This window comes from Saccopteryx bilineata, chromosome 3, assembly GCF_036850765.1.
Source record: "Saccopteryx bilineata isolate mSacBil1 chromosome 3, mSacBil1_pri_phased_curated, whole genome shotgun sequence".
Taxonomy (NCBI): domain Eukaryota; kingdom Metazoa; phylum Chordata; class Mammalia; order Chiroptera; family Emballonuridae; genus Saccopteryx; species Saccopteryx bilineata.
In genome coordinates, this window is record NC_089492.1 from 160,390,279 (window position 1) to 160,417,072 (window position 26,794).

The window sequence follows — 26,794 nt, forward strand, 5'->3', positions numbered from 1 at the left end:
ACCCTCACATGCACCCTGACTGGCACCCACCCAGAAAGCCCACTAGGGGGCGATGCTTTGCCCATCTGGGGCCCTTGCTCTGTTGCAATGGGAGCCATTTTTAGTGCCTGAGGCAGAAGCCATGGAATCATCTTCAGTGCCTGGGGCCAACTCACTCTAATCGAGCCATGGCTGCAGGAGAGGAGGAGAAGAGAGAGACAGAGATGGAGGTGTGGGGGGAGAAGCAGATGGTCACTTCTCTTGTATGCCCTGACTGGGAATTGAACCCGGGACATCTACATGCTGGGCTGACACCCTACCACTGACCCAACTGGCCAGGGTCTGTTTTTGGATTTTTTTAAACCCACAGATTCATCCACTTCACATTGGAAAATATTATTTTGCATTTATTCTTGAAGAATACATTTTACTTGGCAGTGATGTTATACATTTTATGTGGTTCAAAAATGACTTGAAAGCTGAATGGCTTTCCAAGTAACTATGTGACAAAATTTCCTAACAGTCAAGGTGTAAAGGTTAAGAGACAAAAGGATTGCTGGCCAAATAAGATTCAACTTTCAAATAGTTGTACTTCCTATTTACATTTTATTTTTTGTTGCTTTGATGAACATACCATACTTAAAGGCACACAGTAATTCACATTCTATATTTGCACTGCAGTCTTGCTTAATAGCTAGCTAACTTTACTACATAACTTTGAATTGAAGTACATGTTACTCCCCCCCCCCACTTCTTATGCTTCAATGAACTTCTGAGCAGATGATTTTAGTTTTTCTGTGGAATTGGAAATATAGCACAACAAAATTTCTTTTATTTTTATTTATTTAATTTTCTAGAGGCAAGGAGGCAGAGCAACAGACTCCCACATGCACCCCCACTGGGATCCACCCAGCAAGCCCCCTATGGGGGATGCTCTGCCCATCCAGGGCCCCTGCTTCATTGTTGCTCTGTTGCTTGGAACCAAACCATTTCAGGCAACGCCATGGAGTCAACTTCAGCACCTGGGACCAACTTGCTCCTTCAAGCCATGGCTGTGGGAGGGAAAGAAACAGAGAGTGAGAGAGAAGAGGGAGGGGTAGAGAAGCAGATGGTCTCTTCTCCTGTGTGCCCTGACTGGGAATTGAACCCAGGACTTCTACACACTGGGCTGATGTTCTACTACTGAGCCAACAGGCCAGGGCAAAAATTTTATTTTTAACAAATGTAAAGAATAATAGCTAGACCAGTGATGGCACAGTGCATAGAGCATGAACCTAGAACACTGAAGTCTCTGGTTTAAAATATCAAGGTGTCCAGCTTGAGTGCCCAGCATCCTTGCATTGGCTTGAGTGGACTGTTATCAGCTTGAGCATGGGATCACCGACATTATCCCAATGTCATTGGCTTGAAGCCCACAGTCACTAGCTTGAACAAGGGGTCACTGGCTTGGCTTGAAACCCCAGGTCAAGGCATGTATGAGAAGCAATCAATAAACAACTAAAGTGAAGCAACTACAAGTTAATGCTTCTCATCTCCCTCCTCCCTTTTTCTTTACCTTCCTGTCTTTCTCTCCAATCAATAAAATTAAATATATATATAGATTAGGTTAAAATACTTCTGCTGAGATAAACTGTACTTACTGTTAACAAATGAGAGAAATGAATCAATGTAGTCTTTGTAATACACATACAACCTATAAGAATGCAAAGATACTCAATAGTATAATGGGATTTCTGTTAAAATTCTAATTAAATTTACATTAAACAATTTGAGAAGGTGAGGAGCCACTGCACCACCTCACCTGCAGGTGTTGTAAAGTACCAAAAGCTACAGAATTAATATTAATATTTTGGGAGGCTTGAAGAACATTTTATTAATTTGGGTTAAGGTGTGCAGAGAAATTGTAAGTAATAGTTTCTGTACTGTGTGATTGGCATGACCAGGATGGCCCTTGGCATTGTATTGTAAATGCAAAGGGGAGGAAAACATGGATTCCCAGACATTACACCATGTCTGCGGGGAAAGGGGTGAATGGCTAGCCAGGTACAGGGAGAGAAAAGCCAAAATAAACCTTTTCTTATAGCAATGAACCATTTGCGGGCATTTGTCACCACAGAAACTACCTCTCCTATGTAAATGCGTGTGGTTAACACGTGTGACTCTGGACAGAGAGATAGCAGATAAACACTAGATAATATAGGAATGCCTTTTAATAAAGATGTAAAAAGACATCTTTCTGCCATTGTGTTGACTTGTAAATTTTGTTTTCTCCAGAATAATGTATGGCTTGCAAATTGAACGTGGTCCTAACATGTTAAAGGACATCTTTATTATATGCGGCTTAAGTGTCTGTCGCTGATAGCTTATTGGTTGCTTGCGTAACTGTACTAGCCAATGGGGTGAAGTTGCCACGGCATTCAAATAGTCCCGCCTTCTGGCATGCCACCTCACAAATTGAGGTTAAAGATTGGAGCAATTATTATGCTGTTAAGAAATCTTAACACCAGAAGGGGTCTTTGCAATGGTACAAGACTATTTTTCAATTTTTCCAATTGAAAAATAATGTCATAATAGCTAAGTCTTTGACTGGCTCCTCTAAAGGTGAAATACATGTCATTCCAAGAATTGATTTGGCTCCATCTCAAACAGGGTTGCCGTTTCAATTGAGATGTAGACAACTTCCTGTAAAACTTGCCTTTGCTATGACCATCAATAAGTCTCAGGGCCAAACGCTTAAGCGTGTTGGCATTTTTTTACCTGAGCCTGCATTTGGACACGGTCAACTTTATGTTGCCTGTTCAAGAGTTCCTGAAAGAACGGACGTAAAATTAAAAATAATTGATGGTCCTCTGCAAGGCGAGCTTAAAAATGATGGAAAGATCTACACAAGAAATGTTGTGTACAAAGAGATCTTTGACATGTGAATTAACATTTTATTATTTAAATCACCTTTATTTATTGAGCTAGTAGTGGCTCTTAAGAAATGTACTGCCAGTTGTTTCCTTCATTGCACTCTACTTTAAGCAATTAAGCAAGTAGAAGGGGGAAACCCTGTGGGGCAGTAAGCAAAGGGGTGTCCTCGCCAGTTCAGTTTGAATTAGCAGACACCTTTGCACAAATCTTTTTTTTTTAATTTTTTAAAAAATTTTATTTATTCATTTTTAGAGAGGAGAGAGACAGAGGGAGGAGCTGGAAGCATCAACTCCCATATGTGCCTTGACCAGGCAAGCCCAGGGTTTCGAACCAGCGACCTCAGCATTTCCAGGTCGACGCTTTATCCACTGCACCACCACAGGTCAGGCTGCACAAATCATTTTAATTACAATTTATAATATCTAGAACAGCGGTCATTTCGTATGACCGCCGGGCTTTCTAGTATGACTATAACCAATAGTGGTAAGGGGCTCCTACTTACAATTTCTGCTTCTGTACTTCCCACTTACAAAACTATAAAAACTAAGTAGAACAGAGGGCCCGCGCGCTCTCCCTCAGACCTCTGTAGGAGTTGCTGCTGCTTGGCCAAGCTAGACAATAAAGCTTTGATGTGTAATCGATGGACTTTGTTCCTGTCTTCAATGTTTCGGGTCCCTCTGGATTAGGCTTAACAGAAGGTACTACCTTGTATTGCTAAAACAAGGGGATAGGGTAACATATTCCTAGAGTCACACTCCATTGGTTTGACTCCCACATGATGACTTCCTAGCTAAGTGTCTCTTGCTTAACCTCTTTGCTTCCTTCCCTTCCCTTATCTGCAAAATGGAAATTATATATATATATATATATATATTACCTCCACAGTTTTGTTGTGAAGATTAAATAGGTACATACATATAAAGCAATTTTAAACTGTGTCTGTCCTGTAGCGCTCCATGCTTCCTATTATTGGAAAATAAATCTCTGCAGTCCTCATTTTAACACTTCCCTACTAAAAACCCGTCATTATATCCCTACTTTTGACCAAAGGAAGTTATCCTATTGAATCAAAATACATTCTTGCCTCCAGTTTTGATCGTCAGTGTCGCTCTTATTAGACCGTAAGCGCCCCTAGATCCTCTGGCACTACCAGTTCTATAGCAGACATTAAAAAATTAGTTATCGAACTTTATTTTGCCACGGACAAAGGTCTTAAAAGAGGAAAAACTATACAGAAAGTATTAAAAATCACCATGTGAAGTTTAAGCATTAGAACACCTAAAGAGGATTTCACAAAAAAAATCGTATGCCGAGTGGTCGACAGGGGCAACCCATCCATCACCAAACCAAGCTTTTTACTAAAATTGTTTTTCACTGACGTCGCTCATCCCTGACCTCTAACGCCAGGAGGTGGGATTAGAGAGACAGCTGACTTCTCCCTTGCCCTCCCTCCTCCACTGGACCCGCCCAGTGGAGGGTTGGCGTTTCCATTGGTTAGTTTCCCCGAGGAGGCTGGTCTTGGGCGTGACACCCCTAGTGGGCGGGGCTTCCCCGCCGTGGTGGTCTAAGGACGGGAGAAGTTGTTGCGGCCGCCATCTTGGATTCTGCGGTAGTGGTGGCGGCGGTAGGGCGCCGAGTCTGGGCAGTGGCTTTGCGTTCCTGCTCCCCCCCGGTTCGGTGGCGGCGGCTCCTCCCACTGGGGGGGGGGGGAGGTGGGACTGCGGTGGCACCTACGGCTATGGCGGCAACCACTGCTAACCCCGGTGAGGAGACGGACGACTGAGGTTCTATGGGAGAAGTTGAAGGGGTTGGCACCTGGGGTGGACCCGGGACTGAAGGGTAGCTGGAGCTGAGGAGGGGGGTTGCAGCGGAGGGGATTGACCTGGGAGAGGGGCCCTACCGGGGGACCTGGGGAGACTCGAGGTGGAAAGGGAGGCTGCGGGCGGGAGTTGGGGGGTTCTGTGCCCCGAGTTCTGGTGGCGTTCTGGTGTTCGATATGGTCCTGTTTCATCCCGCTAGCCACTGGGGTGCTTGACGCCGACTAACTCTGGGCAGGGTGGTTCGGTTTACTTTAAAAGTAATTTGGACTTATGAACACTGGACCACGTTGCTGTTTTTATGAGGCGGTACTCCCAAAAGTTGAATCGTTTAGACATTAATTTAAATTAAACACTCTGAATATATTCTTACAGTTTCTCTAGTCTGTACCCTCCCCCCGGCTATTCTTTGAGATTTGCGTTTATGAATTAAGAGGTGCCTCTTAGTGTGTTGAGCTGCTGAGGGCGGTGGTTTGTAAAATGATTGAGGTCAGGGCAGGTCTTGCCGACAGCAGCATCCAGAATCCCACGTTAAATGTAGGTGTGGGTCGAGGCATTTCCCATTTTTAAAGAAAAGTTCAGTTCCATGTCATTTCTCCATCAATAATCTTCAAAAGGGGGGGGGGGGGCTTGGACATTTAAAAAAAGAATCTAGCCAGTCGTGTCTAAGAGATGGAGAGAGGTGTAGCGCGGCAGGTCTAGACAGATCAGGCCTTCAAATTGCTAGTCCCAGTCCTCTTTCCTCTATTACAGTTACACTGCTCACAAAAATTAGGGGATCAGGGACCGTGCACATACTACAGTACTTTCAGCCTTTTGTATAATGCATTTTCACCAGTCAAATAAAAGTTGGTTTTGCATCTCATTTCTATAATTGAACTTTTGTCATTTGCTTTTCTGATGTTTTTGTTTAATAAAAAAAACCAAATGCTTTTTTTTGTATCACTACATGTTCGTTTTGAAATATCCCCTAATTTTTGTGAGCAGTATATTTACCCAGAGGAAGTATTTCATTTTAGGAATCCTAGTTTGTCTTGCTGACTTTGACCATTTTCTTGCAAAATAAAATTTCTTGTTAAAAATCCTTATCTTTATCTTTAGTAGACTTTTAAAAAAGAAAATGGGGCTGAATTTCTTGAAAATACAGTGGTGGAAGGGACTCAGTACTGTTCCCACGTTGCAGTTTAAATTGGATTTATTTTCGTGTTCTAAAGTCAGTAACATTCAGGTTATTTTTTGCTGCTGTTCTGCTTGTTGGTTTAGTTTTTTTTTATTCAATTGATAGATTCCAGATTTTGCTATTACAGTTGAATCACTGAAATTTACTGTTTTTCCTACCACATTTCTAGGAACAGAACTATTTAAAGAAGTTAATTTGTCATATGTCAGTATCATATTTTCAAGTCTTTTTAAGTTTCTTTTTTTTTTTTTTTAGAGGAAGAAGAGATAAAAATAATGGCTAAAATTCCATTGCAGGAAGTACTGAGTGATGGAAATCAAATTGGAAAAATGCTTTTATTATGGCCTTGTAGTAAAATAACCTATCTCTTAACTGGGGAGTAAATAAACAAAATTTTAAACTGATAACATGTTGCAAAATACTTTTTTTTTTTCTTTTCTTTTTTTTTTCTTTCTTTTCTTTATTTTTTACAGAGACAGAGAGGGAGTCAGAGATAGGGATAGACAGGGACAGACAGACAGGAACGGAGAGAGATAAGAAGCATCAATCATTAGGTTTTTTTTTTTCATTGCGCATTGCAACACCTTAGTTGTTCATTGATTGCTCTCTCATATGTGCCTTGACCGCGAGTCTTCAGCAGACCAAGTAACCCCTTACTGGAGCCAGGGACCTTGGGATCAAGCTGGTTGGCTTTTTTTTTCTTTTTTTCTCAAACCAGATGAGCCCGCGCTCAAGCTGGCGACCTCGGGGGTCTCGAACCTGGGTCCCCTGCATCCCAGTCTGACTCTATCCACTGCGCCACCGCCTGGTCAGGCTGTTGCAAAATACTTTTATAATCCTAGTCAAGTTGTAGAGCATTTCTGTTACTAAGGGTTGGCCTGGGTAAACAAGTTTAGAGCATCTGTCAAGTTTTTTTCCTAGCAGTATGGGTGGGGTTGATTTGTTTTGTTTTGGTTTGTTTTAAACAATAACCAGAATGACAATCACTTGACCACGTTTTCATTAGCTGATTAGTATCAGCTTAAATCTGTAAGCAGAAAATACCATATATTTGTGCAGAAACCTTGCTATAAAACAGCTGATTTTGTTTATTATCCTTTGTCAATCCAATTCTGCAAATTTTAGGTTTCTTTTTTGATTTTTCCAACTCTTCCAAGTTAGTGGTCCCATGTTCAGCACATTATAGTTAAATTAGAAAATGTATTTTTTTTCATTTCATCTTTTGCTTCTTTATATAAAAAATATTATAGATGCATTGTGTACTATTAGTTGCATGTTGCATTTTGGGAAATTACCATGAATGGAGGGACACACGGTGGAAATGTACTGTGCTCAATGAAAAAAAAAAAGTAAATGTTTTTCAGGTCAGAATTCTTTGTTGCATGGTCAAACCTTTTTTCCTTAGAGCCATTTTAGGAACTAGCGACACCATACCTGTTTTTTTGAGTTTTTTTCTACTCTTTTTTTTTTTGCTAGTGGTTAAGTTTCATGTTAGTTCTGTCTTTACATATATATGCAAAGGATTTTTGTAATAATTATGTAACTATTCTCTCTAAGCTTCATTTATTGTAGGTTAATCCTTGGTGTTAATAACAATCTTGATCATTTTAATTGTATTTAGAATATGATTTAAGGGCTGTTGGTGGCCCTTTAGTGTCTTGCAGAGGACCTCATTCCTTTATATTTTCACTGTATTAACATGGTGCTGGATCAAAAGAAAGAGTAAGAAACCATTTAAACCCTACTCTAAGAGTTATGCTGTACTAATAGTTCTAATTTGATGATGGCTTTTTTCCTGCATGAATTGATTTTTTTTTTTTTTTGTATTTTTCTGAAGCTGGAAACGGGGAGAGACAGACAGACTCCCCGCATGATCCACCCGGCACGCCCACCAGGGGGCGATGCTCTGCCCCTCCGGGGCCTCGCTCTGTTGCGACCAGAGCCACTCCAGCGCCTGGGGCAGAGGCCAAGGAGCCATCCCCAGCGCGGGAGGGGAAGAGAGAGACAGAGAGGAAGGAGAGGGGGAGGGGTGGAGAAGCAGATGGGTGCTTCTCCTGTGTCCCCTGGCTGGGAATCGAACCCGGGACTTCTGCACGCCAGGCCGACGATCTATCACTGAGCCAACTGGCCAGGGCCTTTACTTACCTGTCTGCAGATATAGGAAAAAGGGAATTTATGCAGTGTAAAATTAAGATGTCAAGATACCTTTTTATTATATTTTATTGGACAATTATTTTTAAAGTGTTTATGTTGTACTAATTTAGCAATTGAAATACTTATCATTTTTGAAAAAGAACCTTAATCTACGTAATTTTTATGCTACTTTTTATGCCACTTTTTGTAGCATCAACCTGAATCTTCTCTGTTTTCTTAGAAATTAAGAAGTAAGTACTTCTGCTTTCTTGGAACTCTATAGTTTTCTTGTTTTGGAATAGTGGTCTCTCAGCTTAGTTTTTTGCATTCCAGCCCAATCCCTCTACTCAGTCGAACAGATGATGAGACTAATATGTTTTATGGTCTTTCTGTGAAAGTTTTTGAGGTTCTTTGACATGGATGCCTATTTTCTTTTTTTTTTTTCCTTTTCTGAAGCTAGAAACAGGGAGAGACAGTCAGACTCCTGCATGTGCCCGACCGGGATCCACCCGGCAGGCCCACCAGGGGCCACGCTCTGCCCACCAGGGGGCGATGCTCTGCCCATCCTGGGCGTCGCCATGTTGCGACCAGAGCCACTCTAGCGCCTGAGGCAGAGGCCACAGAGCCATCCCCAGCACCCGGGCCATCTTTGCTCCAATGGAGCCTTGGCTGCGGGAGGGGAAGAGAGAGACAGAGAGGAAAGCGCGGCGGAGGGGTGGAGAAGCAAATGGGCGCTTCTCCTGTGTGCCCTGGCCGGGAATCGAACCCGGGTCCTCCGCATGCTAGGTCGACGCTCTACCGCTGAATGCCTATTTTCTAAGGTAGTAACAATAGGAATTTCCATAGTAGTTGATCTTCAAAAACTAAATTGCAACACTCAATCAAGGAAATGAAACCCTTTTAAAAATTATTTTACTTAGGCCATGACATCTTGGGGGTATTTAATTTCAAAACTAATAAAATTCGAACTAAACTTTCTTGTATTTTCATCTATTTAAAAGAAGTCTCTAGTAGAATAATCTTTAACATACTATTTTTCATATGTGCTCACCAGTATTTCCTTCAGATTTGTTTTGCTCTTTAATTTTTCTATATCTTTTGTGATGATTACAGTTTTGTATTCTTTAATGTATTTATCTGGTTATCACATCTTTTTTTGCATAGAAACTTTTTTATAAGATTTTATTTATTGATTTTAGAAAGAGGAGAGAGAGAAAGGGAAGGATGGGGAAGGAACAGGAACCATCTACTTGGTGGTAGTTGCTTCTCATAAATGCGTTGACTGGGCAAGCTCAAGGTTTCTGATGGGTTATCTCAGCATTCCAGGTTGATGGCTTTATCCACTGTGCCATCACAGGTCAGGCTAGAAAAGTTTTTTAAACATAAAGATATTAAAACATAAAACTTTTTTTTTTTTTTTTTTTGCATTTTTCCGAAGCTGGAAATGGGGAGGCAGTCAGACAGACTCCCACATGTGCCCGACCGGGATCCACCCAGCATGCCCACCAGGGGGCGATGCTCTGCCCCTCTGGGGCGTCGCTCTGTTGCATCCAGAGCCATTCTAGCACCTGAGGCAGAGGCCACAGAGCCATCCTCAGTGCCCGGGCCATCTTTGCTCCAGTGGAGCCTCGGCTGCAGGAGGGGAAGAGAGAGACAGAGAGGAAGGAGAGGGGGAGGGGTGGAGAAGCAGATGGGCGCTTCTCCTGTGTTCCCTGGCCAGGAATCGAACCCAGGACTCCTGCATGCCAGGCCAACGCTCTACCACTGAGCCAACCGGCCAGGGCCAAAACATAAAACATTTTAAGCCATATAAAGTATATATTTAAAATAGATATGTTTAAAGTTACTTTAATCATAGTTATTTATGTATATATTTAACAACTTAGTTTTGTATTTGTTACAAAAACAGCAGTCCTGGTGGTCCCTTGTCTATGGCGGACTAGGTTCCAGAACCCCCTGCAATAGGCAAAAATCCGCGAAGTAGTGACCTTATATTTATTTTTTTACTTATATATATATTTTAAGGCTTTATAAACCCTCCCCGGACTCTTATAAACCTTTCCCACACTTACTAATCTTTTCCACACTTATAAACACTTCCTATGCTCTTAAACACTTTCTACACTCTTAAACCTATGTAATTTTTTTTTTATTTTATTTTATTTTATTTTATTTTTTTAATGGGGTGACATCAATAAATCAGGATACATATATTCAAAGATAACAAGTGCAGGTTATCTTGTTGTTCAATTATGTTGCATACCCACCACCCAAAGTCAGATTGTCCTCTGTCACCTTCTATCTTGTTTTCTTTGTGCCCCTCCCACCCCCTATCCCTCTCCCGTTCCCCCCTCCCCCCCGTAACCACCACACTCTTATCAATGTCTCTTACTTTCACTATTATGTCCCACCTACGTATGGAATAATACAGTTCCTGTTTTGTTCTGATTTACTTATTTCGCTTCGTATCATGTTATCAAGATCCCACCATTTTGCTGTAAATGTTCCGATGTCATCATTTCTTATGGCTGAGTAGTATTCCATAGTGTATATGTGCCACATCTTCTTTATCCAGTCATCTATTGATAAACCTATGTAATTTTAACATATAAAATTCTATATGGGTATTCACTAGTGAATATACTACAAGTTGAATGATGAAGATGATGAATTAGCTGTGCAGTAGTGATGACAATGAAGGTGATGATGATGAGATGAATACTGCACAGTCAAGAAGAGCATTACAATATTTTAGGCTATAAAATGCTTATTTTACCGCAGTAATTAAAATAATAAATATATAAAAATACCTGTACAGTGTACCACAAAATCCTGTGATATAGCAAAAAAAAATCCTCAATACAAAATTAGATACATACAATTTAGAAATCTGCAATACAGTGAGACCGCAAAAAGTGAACCGCGATATGGCGAGGGATGACTACTCCCTTCTCTCAGGTCCTTCTTTCCAGTGACAACCATTTTTATATCTTTTACCAAACTTGGTTTTTGTTTAAATAAAATGTCCCTGAAGTGAAAGATACATGTTTTCAAATGCAAGGGGCCAGACCAGTGAATGAAAATACACCCACATTAAGGCACATTATCATGAAATTGCAACATTGGATACAAAGAGCATCGTATAAGCTCCAGAGAGAAAAAATTGGAAAGAATTATGAACATCTTTATTTTGCTTCTCAGTGAGCACCCAGGAAAGTAGAAGACAATGAAGCAATACTTTAAAATTCTGAGGGAAAATAAATTCCAACTTAGAATTCTATATCTAGCCCTGGCTGAATAGTTTGGTTGGTTAGAGCATTGTCCCAATGCACTGAGGCTGCAGATTTGATCCCAGTCAGGGTACATACAGGAACAGATTGATGTTTATGTCTGTCTTCCTTCCTCTCTCTAAAATCATTAGATAATAATAATAAATAGAATTCCATATCTAGGCAAACTACTAATTAGTGAAGAAAGATATTCTTATACATCCAGGGTCTCCCTTATACTATATCAGGAGCTCACTAGAGGATGTGCTTCACCAGTAGGAGAGAATAAACGATAAAAGAAGAAGCAGAGTACAGAAAAGAGGGAGGCAGCACCATAGAAGAAAACTCAAGCATCCATTTTGCACACTTTGCAGGTTTCCAGTTTGGACTCTCACTTTCAACTTTGCCTGGTGTTCTCCTGGCTAGAAGACTTCTGGTTTCTATTCTCCAGATCAATCTTTTGACAGGATGGAGGAGGGGCAGTTTCTCTGTTAAATGGAACCAGGTAGAGGATCTGGGAATCTACCTGCTGCTTTAACAAAATGTACCAATCCTTTTAATTTTGGCTTTCATTCATCCGCTTGCCCTCCCCAATCAATCACCGGTTCTTGAGACTTTGGGGGATTCCAACATTTAAATTGGGGTTGGTTTTTATGCTTTTTTCCTTGCTGGTTTGGGATTCAGTTCTTGTGGGTCTACCAAGGCAATGTTCCCAATTTCCAAAAATTTATTCTCTTCTTCCTCCCATTTTTGCCATTTATGTGGTTTTACATCTTGTATAAAATTGTTTTTCTCCTTCATGTATTTTTGCGGGGGGCAGAAAGTAAAAGTAGATGTATATACATTTACCCCACTATCCTTATTTTGAAATTGCATAGCTTACAATTTTAGAGGTTCCTTATCTTTTCATCCTGCTATCATGTTAATTTAGGCCTTTATCACCTCATTTTTATTAGTCTAATTTGTCCCACTGCTTCTATTACTTCAAACTTTAAATTTGCCAGATTAATTTTTTAAAGCACTTTTATTGCAATAATAAAACTTGAAAGTCGTATGTAATGCAGGGGAGGAGAGTGGAGTGTAGGCAGCAATAATTTTTCTCATTAAATCATTCACTATACAGAACAGCAAGGGAGTGAGAGAGAGTAGGGAAAAGCCAGGAGACTTCAAGATCAGCAGGGAGTCAAAAAACAGGAGATGCTGAAGTTGTGATGACCAGCATATTTTTTTAATGAGAGAAGGTGAGACAGACTCCCACATGTGCCCCGACCAGGATTGACTGGACCAGAATCCACTGGCAACCCGTGTCTGGGACTGATGCTCAGTACCAGCTGAGCTGTCCTCAGCTCTCAGGGCCAGTGCCAGAACTGTGGAAGCCAGTGGCTATGAGAGGGGGAAGAGAGAGAGGGTGAGAAGGAGGGAAGAGAAGCAGAGATGGTTGCTTCTCATGTGTCCCCTGACTGGGGATCAAACCTGGGATGTCTGCACACTGGGCTGGCATTCTATAACCACTAAGCCAGCCGGCAGGACTGCCAGCATTGTTTTCTTGAGATAACACTCAAGCATTTGTTGGGATAGCTGGGTTTTGTTTTGTGGTTTTTGTTTGTTTGTTTGTTTTAACACTTTTTAATTTATTTTGAGAGAGAGAGGACAGAGAGAAAGAAGGGGGGAGGAGCAGGAAGCATCATCTCCCATATGTGCCTTGACTGGGCAAGCCCAGGTTTTGAACTGGCAACCTCAGTGTTTTAGGTCGATGCTTTATCCACTGTGCCACCACAGGTCAGGCTTTCATTGGGTTTGAAGTGTCTATGAGCCTGACCAGGCGGTGGCGCAGTGGATAGAGCGTCAGATTGGGTTGCGGAGGACCCAGGTTCGAGACCCTGAGGTCGCCAGCTTGAGCATGGGTTCATCTGGTTTGATCATAGCTCACCAGTTTTGACCCAAGGTCGCTGGCTTGAGCAAGTGGTTACTTGGTCTGCTGTGGCCCCATGGTCAAGGGACATATGAAAAAGCAATCAATGAACAACTAAAGAGCCAAAATGAATAATTGATGTTTCTCCTCTCTCTCCCTTCCTGTCTGTCCCTCTCTCTAACTCGCTCTCTGTCAAAAAGAGAAAAAAAAGTGTTTACGAACAGCATCTTCGATTAAAGTTCTTAAAATTTATGATATGGGTAATTGAGATTATAAAAGTCCTAAATACCTATTAGAAAAAAAACACAGGATGGGGAAAGAAGGAAGCCAGGACACAAAGAAGGCTTGAGAGGTCTTTTGTGACCCGAGACAGATACCTGTAGGGTCCAATGTCTCAGTGAAAACGATTTGCTTTTAAAAGGCAGAGGGTTTAAGGGGAGAGTGGGAGGGGTAGGAGAGGCAGTGGAGGCAAAGGCTCTCTCACACCTCCAACTTTAATTTTTTAATTTACATTTTTTTCTTGTCACTCTGACTTAATGGTATATTTCATTTTTCAGTTGTTGAATCAGATCTAAAATTATATCTTGGCATTCAGAGCTTTCTCACAGTTGGTTAACACTTAACATCTTACTTTTTTCTCTCAGGTCATAGACTCTATGCTCTTATTATTTATTATTATTTTTATTTAGTGAGAAGCTGGGAGGCAGAGACGGACTTCTGCATGCACCCCCACCGGGATCCACCCAGCAAGCCCACTAGGGGGCGATGCTCTTCCCATCTGGGGCTCTTGTTCTCTTGCAACCAGAGCCATTTTTTTTTAGCACCTGAGGTGGAAGCCGGGTAGCCATTTTCAGTGCTTGGGGCCAACTCGCTCCATTGAGCCATGGCTGCAGGAGGAGGGGAGTGGGGGGAGAGAAGTAAGAAGAGGGAGGGATGGAGAAGCAGATAGATGCTTCTCCTGTGTGCCCTGACCCAGAATTGAACCCCGGGACTTCCTCATGCTGGGCCAATGCTTTACCAGTGAGCCAACCGGCCAGGGCCTCTATGCACTTATATGTTTCCTTACAGCTCTTTACAGTTATTTTCACACCTCCCTTTAGGATTTGCTGATGTCTTTTTGTCTATGTGGAATACCTCCTTTTCTTTTTTTGAGTCCCCACTTGACCTACTTTTTTGAAATTTCCTGACTGATTAATTGCCTGCCTGCCTTACTTCCTTTGGTTTTTCCTTCCTGTTGAGGAACTTCTCTGTGCTTGGGACTATGCCAGACCTTAATTTAAACCATGTCAGGTTGTTCCTGTAGAGCCCAAGCTCTACGTTGAGCAGGTGTCCCGATTTGACTTCCCCATGCAGTGGGACACTCCTACTTAACAGCAAGGCTGGCAGCCTCTTCGAGACTACTCTTGAGGCAGCTATGAGGATTCTACTTAGTACTGAGACCAATTGTCACTGGAGGAAAGACACGACTAACACACAAGTTATTTGCAAGAATCACACAGGCAGTTTATTACTATCAAATCCTTTTGGTGTGCCTAGGTGTAGCTTGTAGGGGACCCTGTCGGTGTGCACCTCTTGGTTGTCCTTGGTCAGAGCAGCATGGAGACAGACCACGTTCAACATTGGAGTCTGGGCGACTACTGCAGCAGAGAGGCCCCCTTAGCTTTAGTACCTTTTCTGGCCTATACCTAACAGGTGTCAACCTACAAGATTATCACATCAAACCACCTTTTTGGGAGTTCCTAGCAGGCAGAGGTGGATTTAATGGCGGGTGCACTGGGTGTGTGCCCTGGGCCCTGACTGGTGAAGGGCCCCGCAAAACCCCAACTTTTTTTTGTGTAACAGAGACAGAGAGAGGGACAGATAGGCAGGAAGGGAGAGAGATGAGAGGCATCAATTCTTTGTTGTGGCATCTTAGTTGTTCAATAATTGCTTTCTCATATGTGCCTTGACCGGGGGCTGCAGCGGACTCAGTGACCCCTTGCTCAAGCCAGTGATCTTGGGCTTCAAGCTGGTGAGCTGTGCTCAAACCAGATGAGCCTGTGCTCAAGCTGGCAACTTTGGGGTTTCAAACCTGGGTCCTCTGCGTCCTAGTCTGCTGCTGTATCCCAGGCGTCCCCAAACTACGGCCGCGGGACACACACGGTCCTGAGGCCATTTATCTGGCCACCCCGCCGCACTTTCGGAAGGGGCACTTCTTTCATTGGTGGTCAGTGAGAGGAGCACTGTATGTGGCAGCCCTCCAACGGTCTGAGGGACAGTGAACTTGCCCCCTGTGTAAAAAGTTTGTGGACCCCTGCTGTACCACCACCTAGTTAGGCTACACTTTTTTCTGATGACACCAAGTTCGGTTTCATATATGCAATTTTAACATTAATAGTACATAATATTTTTTATTTATTTAAAAATATGATTAACATTTATTTTTATTTTCCCTGTCTCTCTTTTTTTTAAGGGGCCCAATATTTTCTTCTGTGCTGGGGCCTCAACCAACCTTAATCTGCCTCTGCCAGCTGGGAGCCCTTTTTATGTTAATCTACCAAAATGTCACATCAAGCCACTTTTAAGGTGTTCTAGGGAAGCTTCTTGTTTATGTTAACCTACAGAGTTATCACATCAGACCACTTTGTATCTATATATAACTTTATACACACACTAACTGGACCCTGAGCGAAAGGCAGAGTCTGCCTATCATATCTGTATACACGAGATTAATTCCTATTCAGACGGTTAGCCTTATTCACTTGCCTTAATGGCTTTTAATATTATATCTTATTTCTATATATCTTTCATATTTTTCTATATTTCTATATATTTAATTACTGTAACATTACTGTAACACAGAGTCATTTCTTTCTCTAAAATTATTAGATTTTATGTAAGCCTATTACTGAAAGAATGAACTCCTTTATGGGAAAATATTGCTTTTTCTTAGGAAAGTTATATATAAAATGATTTAAAATTTATAGGGTGAAATGCAAAAAGTTAATGGCAATAACAAAAATGATTGTCAAAGCCCAGTACTGGTGTAGGTATGGATAATTTGATATTGGTGAGGCTCTTAATTGGTATAACCTTCTTGGAGGGTAATGGGCAGAATTTTAAATGTGCTCCCTTAGACTCAGCCAGTCATTCAGCAGTTTGTTAGTATGGAAATACTACTGGCACCTATGAATAAAGGACACACAAGGATATTCATTGAAACATTGTTTATGATAATGATAGTTTGATTTTCATTAGTGGGGGGGAGTAGGTTTACAGTTATTCATATGAAAAATAATATAAAAATAACACAAGAGTAAACTGTTTCATGTACCCACAACTGTACACCTACTTTTTGCCTACCCCTGTATTTGTGTTTGTACTATGCTGTACTACACTGCTCACAAAAATTAGGGGTTCAGGGAACGTGCAGACACTCCAGTACTTTCAGTCTTTTGTATAATGCATTTCACCAATGAAGTAAAAGTTGGCTTTGCATCTCATTTGCATAATAAAACAACTTTCTTTTACTTATCGTTTGCTTTTCTGATGCTCTTGTTTAATTAAAAAATATCAAATGCGCCCTGGCTGGTTGGCTCAGTGGTAGAGCGTCGGCCTGGCATGCGGGGACCCGGGTTCGATTCCCGGCCAGGGCACATAGGAGAAGCGCCCATTTGCTTCTCCACACCCCCCCCCCCTTCCTCTCTGTCTCTCTCTTCCCCTCCCGCAGCCAAGGCTCCATTGGAGCAAAGATGGCCCGGGCGCTGGGGATGGCTCCTTGGCCTCTGCCCCAGGCGCTAGAGTGGCTCTGGTCGCGGCAGAGTGACGCCCCGGAGGGGCAGAGCATTGCCCCCTGGTGGGCAGAGCATCGGGGTGGATCCCGGTCGGGCGCATGTGGGAGTCTGTCTGTCTCTCCCCGTTTCCAGCTTCAGAAAAATACACACACACACACACACACACACACACACACACAAATCAAATGCTTCTTTTTTTATCATTTCATATTTATTTTGAAATATCCCATAATTTTTATGAGTGGTATATATAGCTATTAAAAAGAGTGAGCCAACTCTAGTTATTGACTAAGATAATGTTGTTACATAAAAAAAATAAAATGTTCAGAATAACTATAATACAATTTCATTCTTTTTCTATATAAAAATTACCAAAAATCCTATAATATAGCGTGTCCGTAAAGTCATGGTGCACTTTTGACGGGTCACAGGAAAGCAACAAAAGATGATAGAAATGTGAAATCTGCACCAAATAAAAGGAAAACCCTCCCAGTTTCTGTAGGATGATGTGGAGCATGTGTGCATGCACAGATGATGACATAACACCGTGTATACAGCGGAGCAGCCCACGGCCATGCCAGTCGAGATGTGGACGGTACAGAGGAAAGTTCAGTGTGTTCTGTGGCTCTCTAAATTTGAATCCGTGACCAAAGTGCAATGTGAATATTGGCGCGTTTATAACAAAGCGCCACTACACAGGAATAACATTACTCAGTGGGATAAGCAGTTGAAGGAAACCGGCAGTTTGGTGGAGAAACCCCGTTCTGGTAGGTCATCAGTCAGTGACGAGTCTGTAGAGGTTATACGGGATAGCTACCTAAGGAGCCCTAAAAAATCTGTGCGTGAGCCCACATCAAACTGCACTGAATAGGTATGAAACTGGGAGAGTTTTCCTTTTATTTGGTGCAGATTTCACATCTCTATCGTTTTTTGTTGCTTTCCTGTGACCTGTCAAAAGTGCACCATGACTTCACGGACACACTGTATTATACAAAAAAAGATGGAAAAGATTCATATCAAAATGTCTACAGCAGGTACCCATGGGGGAAGTAGGATTGGGGTATGTATGTGAAGGGTTTTACTTTTGTTTTTAAAGATTTTATTTATTGATTTTACAGAAAGGGGGCAGAATGAGAAGTAGTTGTTTCACTCTAGCTGTTCGTTGGTTGCTTGTCTTATGTGCCTTGACTGGGCTAGCCCAGGGTTTTGGACCTGTGACCTCAGTATTCTAGGTCAGTTCTATCCGCTGCACTACCACATTTGGTTGTTAGCTTCTGTATTGCTTGAATATTTTGAGAGACTTCTACATTTGATTTTCTGTCTATCCATATTATATTTTAATATTTTACTTTTGTAATTAAAAAGTAATAGTGTCACCTGACCTGTGGTGGCATGGTGGATAAAGTGTTAACCTGGAATGCTGTGGTTGCCATTCAAAACCCTAGGCTTGCCCGGTTAAGACACATGCAAAAAGCAATTATGAGCTGATGTTTTCCTTTCCTCTCCCCACCATTTTCTTTCTCTCTCTTCCCTTTCTGAAATATCAATAACTAGAATTTTTTAAAAAATTAATGATAGAGCCTGACCTGCAGTGGCACAGTGGATAAAGCGTCAACCTGGAATGCTGAGATCACTGGTTTGAAACCGTGGGCTTCCCTGGTCAAGGCACATATGGAAATTGATGCTTCCTGCTCCTCCCCCTCTTCTCTCTCTTTCTCTTTATTCTCTCTCTGAAAATGAATAAATTTTAAAAAATTTAAAAAAATAATGGCAAAATCAGTTCCAGTTGTCGGCAAACTCATTAGTCAGCAGAGCCAAATATCAACAGCACAATGATTGAAATTTCTTTTGAGAGCCAAATTTTTTAAACTTAAACTATATAGGTAGATACATTGTTATTAACTTAGAGTACTACTAAGCTGGCCACACTCAAGGGGCCAAAGAGCCACATGTGGCTCGCGAGCCGTGGTTTGCGGACCATGGATTAGCCATTGTGGTGTTTGATATGTCTTTATAAAACAACTATTTAGGGAGTCTTACAGTAAGTATATCAGGCAATATGCTAAGCACTTTTCACATGCAGTATCTAATTCACTGTATTTCCCCATGTATAAGACACCCATTTTCCAGAATTTTGGGGTCTAAAAACTGGGTGCGTCTTATACAGTGGTTGTAGAGTATTTTTTACTAGTGTTTCCTGCTTTTTCGCACTTGTGTTTGCGCTCATTGTTTTGTACTTGTTACCAGTATATTACAGTAGGTTACGTTTTGCCACGTTCTGTCCAGAAATGGCTCAGAACAGATTTTTGTACAGTGCTGAATTCAAGTTAAAAGTGATCCAGTTTGAAAAAGTGAATGAAAATCATTCTGCTAAATGTAAGTCTGGTCCTCCTCCAACTGAGAAATCAATCCAAGACTGGCTACGGGAAGAAGAAACCCTACTGAAAACACCATGGCAGAAGAAGGCCATGAGAGGCAAGTCAGCAAAGTGGCCTGATTTAGAGAGGGAATTGAAGAGACGCATTGAAGAGCAAAGGGCAATTAGAATTCCTCTGTCCACAAAGATGGTTCAGCATGAGGCAAGAAGAATTGCTAATGAAAAAGAAGTTACTGATTTCAAACGAGGACACAACTGGTGCTTCAGGTCATGAAACAGAATGGACTAAGCATGTGTACATGCACCAGAATTGTCCAAAAGATGCCTGAAACGTATGAGCAGAAGGTCCTTGAATTCCATTGTTTTGTCATTAAATGTTGGGAAACACATCAGTTTGAATTGGGACAGATTGCAAATATGGACTAAGTTCCCCTTCAATTTGATGTCCCGAGTAACAGAACTGTTGAGACGAAGGGGGTGAGAACTATAACTATGAAGATAAGGGGACATGAAAAAAGCCATTACAGTGGTACCTTGAGATACGAATTTAATTCATTCTGTAACTGAGCTCGTAAGTCAGTCAATTCCTATATCAAACTGATACTAGACCCGTGCGCCAACACACCAACTAGTGGCAGCTTCCTGAATCACGACTCATATCTCAGAATTTCACTCAGACCTTGAACAAATATATGGACCGAGTTGCAGCTCATATCTTAAAAAATTCGTATGTTGGTCTGTTCGTATCTCAAGGAACCACTGTATACAGTTGTTCTAGCTTGTGCTGATGCAACCAAGCTGCCTCCTATGGTGATTTTCAAATGCAAAAGAATGCTGAAAGAAGACATTCCTCGAGGAGTAATTGTCCATGTTCATGACAAAGGTTGGATGGATCAAGATGGATGAAGATCCGGTTTGAGGAAATTTGGAGAAGGAGACCAGGTGGGCTCTTATGCAGGCAAACCTGCCCTATTGATGCTTGATCAGTTCAGGGCACACATAACAAAAAACACAAAGAAGATTGCTGCAGAGCAGAAAACAAAACTTGCCATCATACCTGAAGGCTTGATATCCCAGCTTCAACCACTTGATGTCAGCATTAACAAACCTTTCAAAGCTGCCATGAGAGATGAATGGAACCAATGGATGAAGTCTTCTGGGGACAAATTGACATTGGCAGGAAGAGTGAAAAAATCAACTATAGGAGAAGTTTGTACCTGGGTGAAAAGATCCTGGGATAATATCAAGATTGAGATTATTATCAAGTCATTTAAGAAGTGTGGCATTTCACATGTCATAGATGGAACGAGAATGAGGCAATATATGAAGACAGTGATTTGTCATCAGACACAGATGAGGACAAGCTAATGGATGGGAGTTTTTGACTGTGATGAGGAGTTGTGTGAATTTTATGATGAATAAAACTTGAGTTCAATAATCTTTATGTAATACCTTTTTTTCAAATTTTGGGCCCCAAAATTAAGATGTGTTTTATACATGGGAGCATCTTATACATGGGGAAATATGGTAATCTTATGCAAAGGTAGGTACTGTTTGTAATAAGCCCAAAGAGATTAAGTAATTTACCTAAATTCATACAAGTGCTAAGTGGTATAACCCTAGGATTGGGAATCCAGATTTATCTAATTTTAGATTTTAATCTCCATTCTCTCAGATTTTCAGTGTGTGCCACACATGCAGGAACACATACATTTTCTTTTTTAAAAATTGGGACCATGCAATTTCTGGTTATAAACAAAATGAAATGTAAAATTCTCTAAATGCTACCCCAGGGATAACCACTGTTAATGGTTTATTGTATAGCATTTGCTCACTTCATTCCAGCCAGGATATTATCTATACTATTTTCAGAACTGAACAGGCATGCTATCATCCTGGCCTTTGCTCTCTTTCTAGAATATATTTCTTTCAAATACCTTCATGGTTTATTTCCTTAACCTCATTTTGATCCCTCCTGTATTTAGTGTTACTTTTCAGTGAGATCTTCCCTCCTACCTGTAAACCTTAATACATTTCTGATTTAATTTCCCCTAGTTCATTTTTTATCAAATAAAATATTAGATTTAATTGTATGAAATTATCAATTATTAATCATTTTTACCTATGTCAGTTTCATATTATCAACCCAATTTATATTTTATTTCTCTTGTTTATCTCTCTCTCCCAGTAATGTATAAAACTCATAAGGGTTAAGATAGTTGTCTGTTTTATTTATTGCTTTATCTTTATGTCCTGCAAGTGCCTGTCATATAGTAGGCATGCAATAAATAGTAAATAAATTATTCCAGACTTTTGTTATGCATATAACTCTAAAAAGGATTTAACTATGTATACTTTTAAGTAGCTTATTTTTTCACTATCAGTGTGGATTAATTTCTAATTTAATGATATAGATTCACTTCAAAAACAATATATTAAAACATTTGGCCCTGGCCGGTTGGCTCAGTGGTAGAGCATCGGCCTGGTGTGTGGAAGTCCCGGGTTCGATTCCCGGCCAGGGCACACAGGAGAAGCGCCCATCTGCTTCTCCACCCCTCCCCCTCTCCTTCCTCTCTGTCTCTCTCTTCCCCTCCCGCAGCCGAGGCTCCATTGGAGCAAAGATGGCCCGGGCGCTGGGGATGGCTCCTTGGCCTTTGCCCCAGGCGCTAGAGTGGCTCTGGTCACAACAGAGCGACGCCCTGGAGGGGCAGAGCATCGCCCCTTGGTGGGCAGAACGTCGCCCCCTGGTGGGCGTGCCAGGTGGATCCCGGTCGGGCGCATGCGGGAGTCTGTCTGACTGTCTCTCCCCATTTCCAGCTTCAGAAAAATACAAAAATTAAAAAAATAAAAAAATAAATCATTTTTTTGTGACAGAATACACATAACACAAAATTTGGCATTTCAAACATTTTTAAGTATACAGTTGATTGACAGTATAGTCACATTGTTGTGCACCACCCATCTCCAGGACCTTTTTCGTCTTGCAAAACCAAAACTCTGTACCCATTAAACAACTCGTGTTCCTTAATTCCTCCAGCCCCTTGCAATCTACATTCTATACTCTGTCTCAGAGATTTCACTATTTAGGTACCTTGTTTATGTGGTATTTGTCCATTTGCGACTAGCTTATTTAACTTAGCATAATATTTTCTAGGTTAATTCATATTGTAGCATATTGCAGAATTTCCTGCTTAAAGGCTGAATAGAACAGTATTCCACTGGTTGTATGCCGCACTTTTTTATACATTCATCTCAGTGAGGACTTAGGTGCTTCCACCTCTTAACTTGTGAATAATGCTGCTGTGAAAATGTACAAGTGTCTCTTTGAGACCCTGCTTTCACTTCCTTTGAGTATATTTACCTGGAATTAGAATTGCTGGGTCACATAATAATTCTGTTTTAAGTTTTTGAGGAATCATCATATTGTTTTCCATAATGGCCGTACCATTTTACCTTCCCACCAACAGTGTATAAGAGTTCCAGTTCCTCCAAGTCCTCATGAACACTTACTGTTTTTCTTCTTTTACTTTTTTTTTTTTTTTAAATGGTGGCCATCCTGATGGGAATGAGGCGATAACTGATTGTAGTTTTGATTTGCATTTCCTAAACATTAGTGAAGTTGAGCATCTTTTCACATGCCTATTGGCTGTTTATTTTATTTGTAAAAATGTTTATTAAAGTTCTTTGCCTTTTTGTTTGTTTGTTGTTTGTTTGGTGCGGAAACCTGGGAACTATTTAGCCATTTTTAAATGAGGTTGTGTTTTTGTTGTTAAGTTCTTTATATATTTTGGATATTAACCTTATGTGAAATAAATAATTCACAAATATTTTCTCCCATTTTCTGGCTTGCCTTTTTACTCTATTAATAGTGTTTTTTTGTGCACAAAGTTTCTAATTTTGATGACATCCAGTTTATCTATTTTTTTACTTATGGTGCTTTTGATATATCCAGAAAATTTCTAAATCCAGTGTCATAAAGCTTTTCCCTTATATTTTTCTCCTAAGAGTTTTATAGTTTTAGCTCTACATTTAGGTCTTTGATTTATTTTGAGTTAATTTTTGTGTATGATATAAGGTAAGGAAGGCTTCAATTTCGATCTTTTGCATAAGGATATCCAGTTTTCCTAGCACCATTTGTTGAAAAGACTGTCCTTTCCCATTTAATAGTCTTGGCACCCTTGTTGAAAATCTTTTGACCATATGTGTGAGGGTTTATTTCTGGGCTCTCTATTCCATTGATCTATATATCTGTCTTTATGCCAGTACCATACTATTTTGATTATTTGGCTTTGTGATCCTTTTAATGGTGGTTTTTGAGTACTCTTCTTTATCCAGTATTAAAAGCAATTATAAATGTTTGGGTTATAATAAAAGACATGCATAGAAGAGATTTTGTGTTTTGTGGTTATGTGAAGTTCATTGTAAGTATAATTTAGAGGTAGATTTTAGGAATAATAGATAAAACAAAAACCATATCCAAAGTGGTTTATATTTTAGACAGATTACCAATATGATGAATTACTATGACCAACATATATTTTTGAACATTTTATTTATTATTTTATTATCACTCCTATTTTCCTCAGTCGTAAGTTTTCTATGACTCAGTTTTATATTCTCTCTCCTATTTCAGGAAAGGTAGTTATATTTAGAAGTAGTGGCTTTTCTGTAAACCTGGGAGACTGTGTTGACTGACTAAAATGTTTTTCTGTAATTTCTGTCAAATTGTGATTTTAATAAAATTTGAGTTCAGTACACTAGGAATAGCCTTAACTATATACTACCCTTACATCACATTAAGTTACTCCTCCATTTAGAAGGAGCTAATATTAGTAAGGCAAATCCAGAGGATATTAAAAGAGTCTACATCATGATTGTATTCATTTCCCTGGCCTGCTATTACAAATTACCACAAAGTGGAAGGCTTAAAAGAACAGAACTTTATTCTTTCACAGTTCTGGAGACTCTAAATCTGAAATGATGATGTTGACAGGTTTCCTTTTGGAGGCTCTAAGGGAGAATTGCACTCTCTTTCTACCTGGTAAAAACATCACTTAATCTTCATGTCTCTGTATCCAGATGTCCCTCTCCTTGCTCTTATAAAGATAGCAATTTATTATTTAGAGCCCACCTTAATCCTTATGATCTTAATCTTAAGTATATCTTCAGAGATCCTATTTCTGAGGTCACATTCTGAGATTCTATCTGGACATGCATTTTTACACTATTTCAACCCACTACAATTATTGAATTTTTGTGTATAAACATTTGTTTGGGTCATATGTCAGTTACATGTTTAAAGAAATTCAACTATATATTTTCCAGAGTGGCTGTATTATATTCTCACCAACAATATATAAGTGATCTACTTTTTCTGAATCATTCCCAGCATTTGGTATTTTTATTTTATTAATTTTAGCCATTTTGATAGGTATGTAGTGTATCACATGTATTTTAATTTGCATTTTTCTCATGGCTATTGATGTTGCACATCTTTTCATATGCTTATATATCATTTGTAAATATTCTTTGATGCATATCTCTTCACACTGCCTTTTTTTTTTTTTTTTTTTTTTTTTGAGTGAGAGAGACAGGGACAGAGAGAGAGACAGAGACAGGGACAGATAGGAACAGATAGGCTGGAAGGGGGAGAGATGAAAAGCATCAGTTCTTTGTTGTGACACCTTAGTTGTTCATTGATTTCTTTCTCATATGTGCCTTGACGAAGAGTGGGGGGCGGCTCCAGCGGAGTGATCCCTTGCTCAAGCCAGCGACCTTGGGCTGAAACCAGTGACCTTTAGGCTCAAGCCAGCGACCATGGAGTCAAGTCTATGATTCCATGCTCAAACCAGCGGCCCTGCACTCAAGCTGGTGAGTCTGTGCTCTAGTTGGTGAGTCTGTGCCCATGACCTCAGGGACTGGAACCTGAGTCTTCTGCAACCTAGTCTGACGCTCTGTCTACTGTACCACTGCCTGGCAGGCATTGCTTTTTTTTTTTTTTTTTTTTACTGTTTTAGTTCCTTTTTATATTCTAGGTACAAGTCCTTTGTCACAATGTTTTCTCCCATTCTGTCACTTGTCTTTTCATCCTCTGACAGTCTTTCATAGAACAAAAGTTTTTAATTTTAATGAAGTTTAATTTATCAGTTTTTTCTTTCATAGATCATGTTTTCGGTGCCAAGTGTAAGAACTCTTTACCTAGTGCTATATCCTGAAAATTTTCTTCTATGTTTTTTCCTAAAAGTTACATAGGTTTACATTTACATTTAATTCCGTGATTCATTTTGATTGCTTTATGCTTAAGGGGTGAAGTTTAGGTTGAGTTCATTATTTTGCCTACAGATTTCCAGTTGCTCTAGTACCTTTTATTGAGAATGCTATTCCTCCATTGAATTACTTTTGTACTTTTGTCAAAAATCATTTGGATATGTTTGTGGTGGTCTATTTCTCAGTTTCAGTGATCTGTGTGTCAATCCCTCTGCCAAGACCACAGTCTTTTTTTTTAATGATTTTTTTTTTTTTTACAAAGGCAGAGAAAGAGTCAGAGAGAGGGATAGACAGGGACGGACAGACAGACAGGAATGGAGAGATGAGAAGCATCAATCATTAGTTTTTCGTTGCGCCTTGCAACACTTTAGTTTTTCATTGATCGCTTTCTCATATATGCCTTGACCGCGGACCTTCAGCTGACCGAGTAACCCCTTGCTCGAGCCAGCAACCTTGGGTCCAAGCTGGTGAGCTTTTTGCTCAAACCAGATGAGCCTGCGCTCAAGCTGGCGACCTTGGGGTCTCAAACCTGGGTCCTTCCACATCCCAGTTCGACGCTCTATCCACTGCGCCACCACCTGGTCAGGCAAGACCACAGTCTTGATTACTGTATATATACAGTCTTGAAATTGGGTAGACTTATTCCTTTCACTTTTTTGGTCAAAATTATTTTAGCTGTTATAGCTCCTTTACTTTTCCACATAAATTTTTTGTTTATATTTTTTATTTATTTTGTATTTAGAAATTAAATTTAATGGGGTGAAATTAATCAATAAGCGTATATAGGTTTAAGGTAAACATTTCTATAGTTCATTTCTATGAACTGTTGATTATGTTTTGTGCCCATCACTCAAAGTCAAATCATTTTCCATTATCTTATGTCCCTCTCCATATATAATTTTTGAATAATCTTGTTTATATGTACAAAAGCATCATGGTAGAATTTTGATAGAAATTGTGTTAAACATGTTATATCAATTTGAGGGGAATTGACATCTCTACTATGCTGAGTAAATGTTTCCAATCCATGAACATGGTGTGTCTCTATTTATTTAGATCTTCTTTTATTTCTTTCAAGAGTGTTGTTTAGTTTTTAGCACACAAATCCTGTGCATGTTTGTTAGATTTATAGTTGTCAACATAAGAAATTTCCAAACCTATAAGAATTTTTTAT

The 26,794-nt window shown here is 40.2% G+C and overlaps 1 protein-coding gene across 8 annotated transcripts in view; it reads left to right on the forward strand.

Annotated features, from left to right (window-relative positions):
* The first annotated feature begins 4,464 nt into the window (after nucleotides 1-4,464).
* ARNT (aryl hydrocarbon receptor nuclear translocator) overlaps nucleotides 4,465-26,794 on the forward strand; it is a 93,056-nt gene continuing 70,726 nt past the window's right edge. For 5 of the 8 annotated variants that reach the window (XM_066268016.1, XM_066268017.1, XM_066268019.1 and 2 more), the window contains exons 1-2: nucleotides 4,465-4,655; nucleotides 25,082-25,224. In XM_066268016.1, the coding sequence (XP_066124113.1) occupies nucleotides 25,185-25,224 (40 nt within the window). In that variant the 5' untranslated portion in view covers nucleotides 4,465-4,655; nucleotides 25,082-25,184. Of the gene's footprint in view, nucleotides 4,656-11,665; nucleotides 11,797-25,081; nucleotides 25,225-26,794 lie in introns of all 8 variants that reach the window. The other 3 variants (XM_066268021.1, XM_066268018.1, XM_066268020.1) reach the window with 2 other exon arrangements.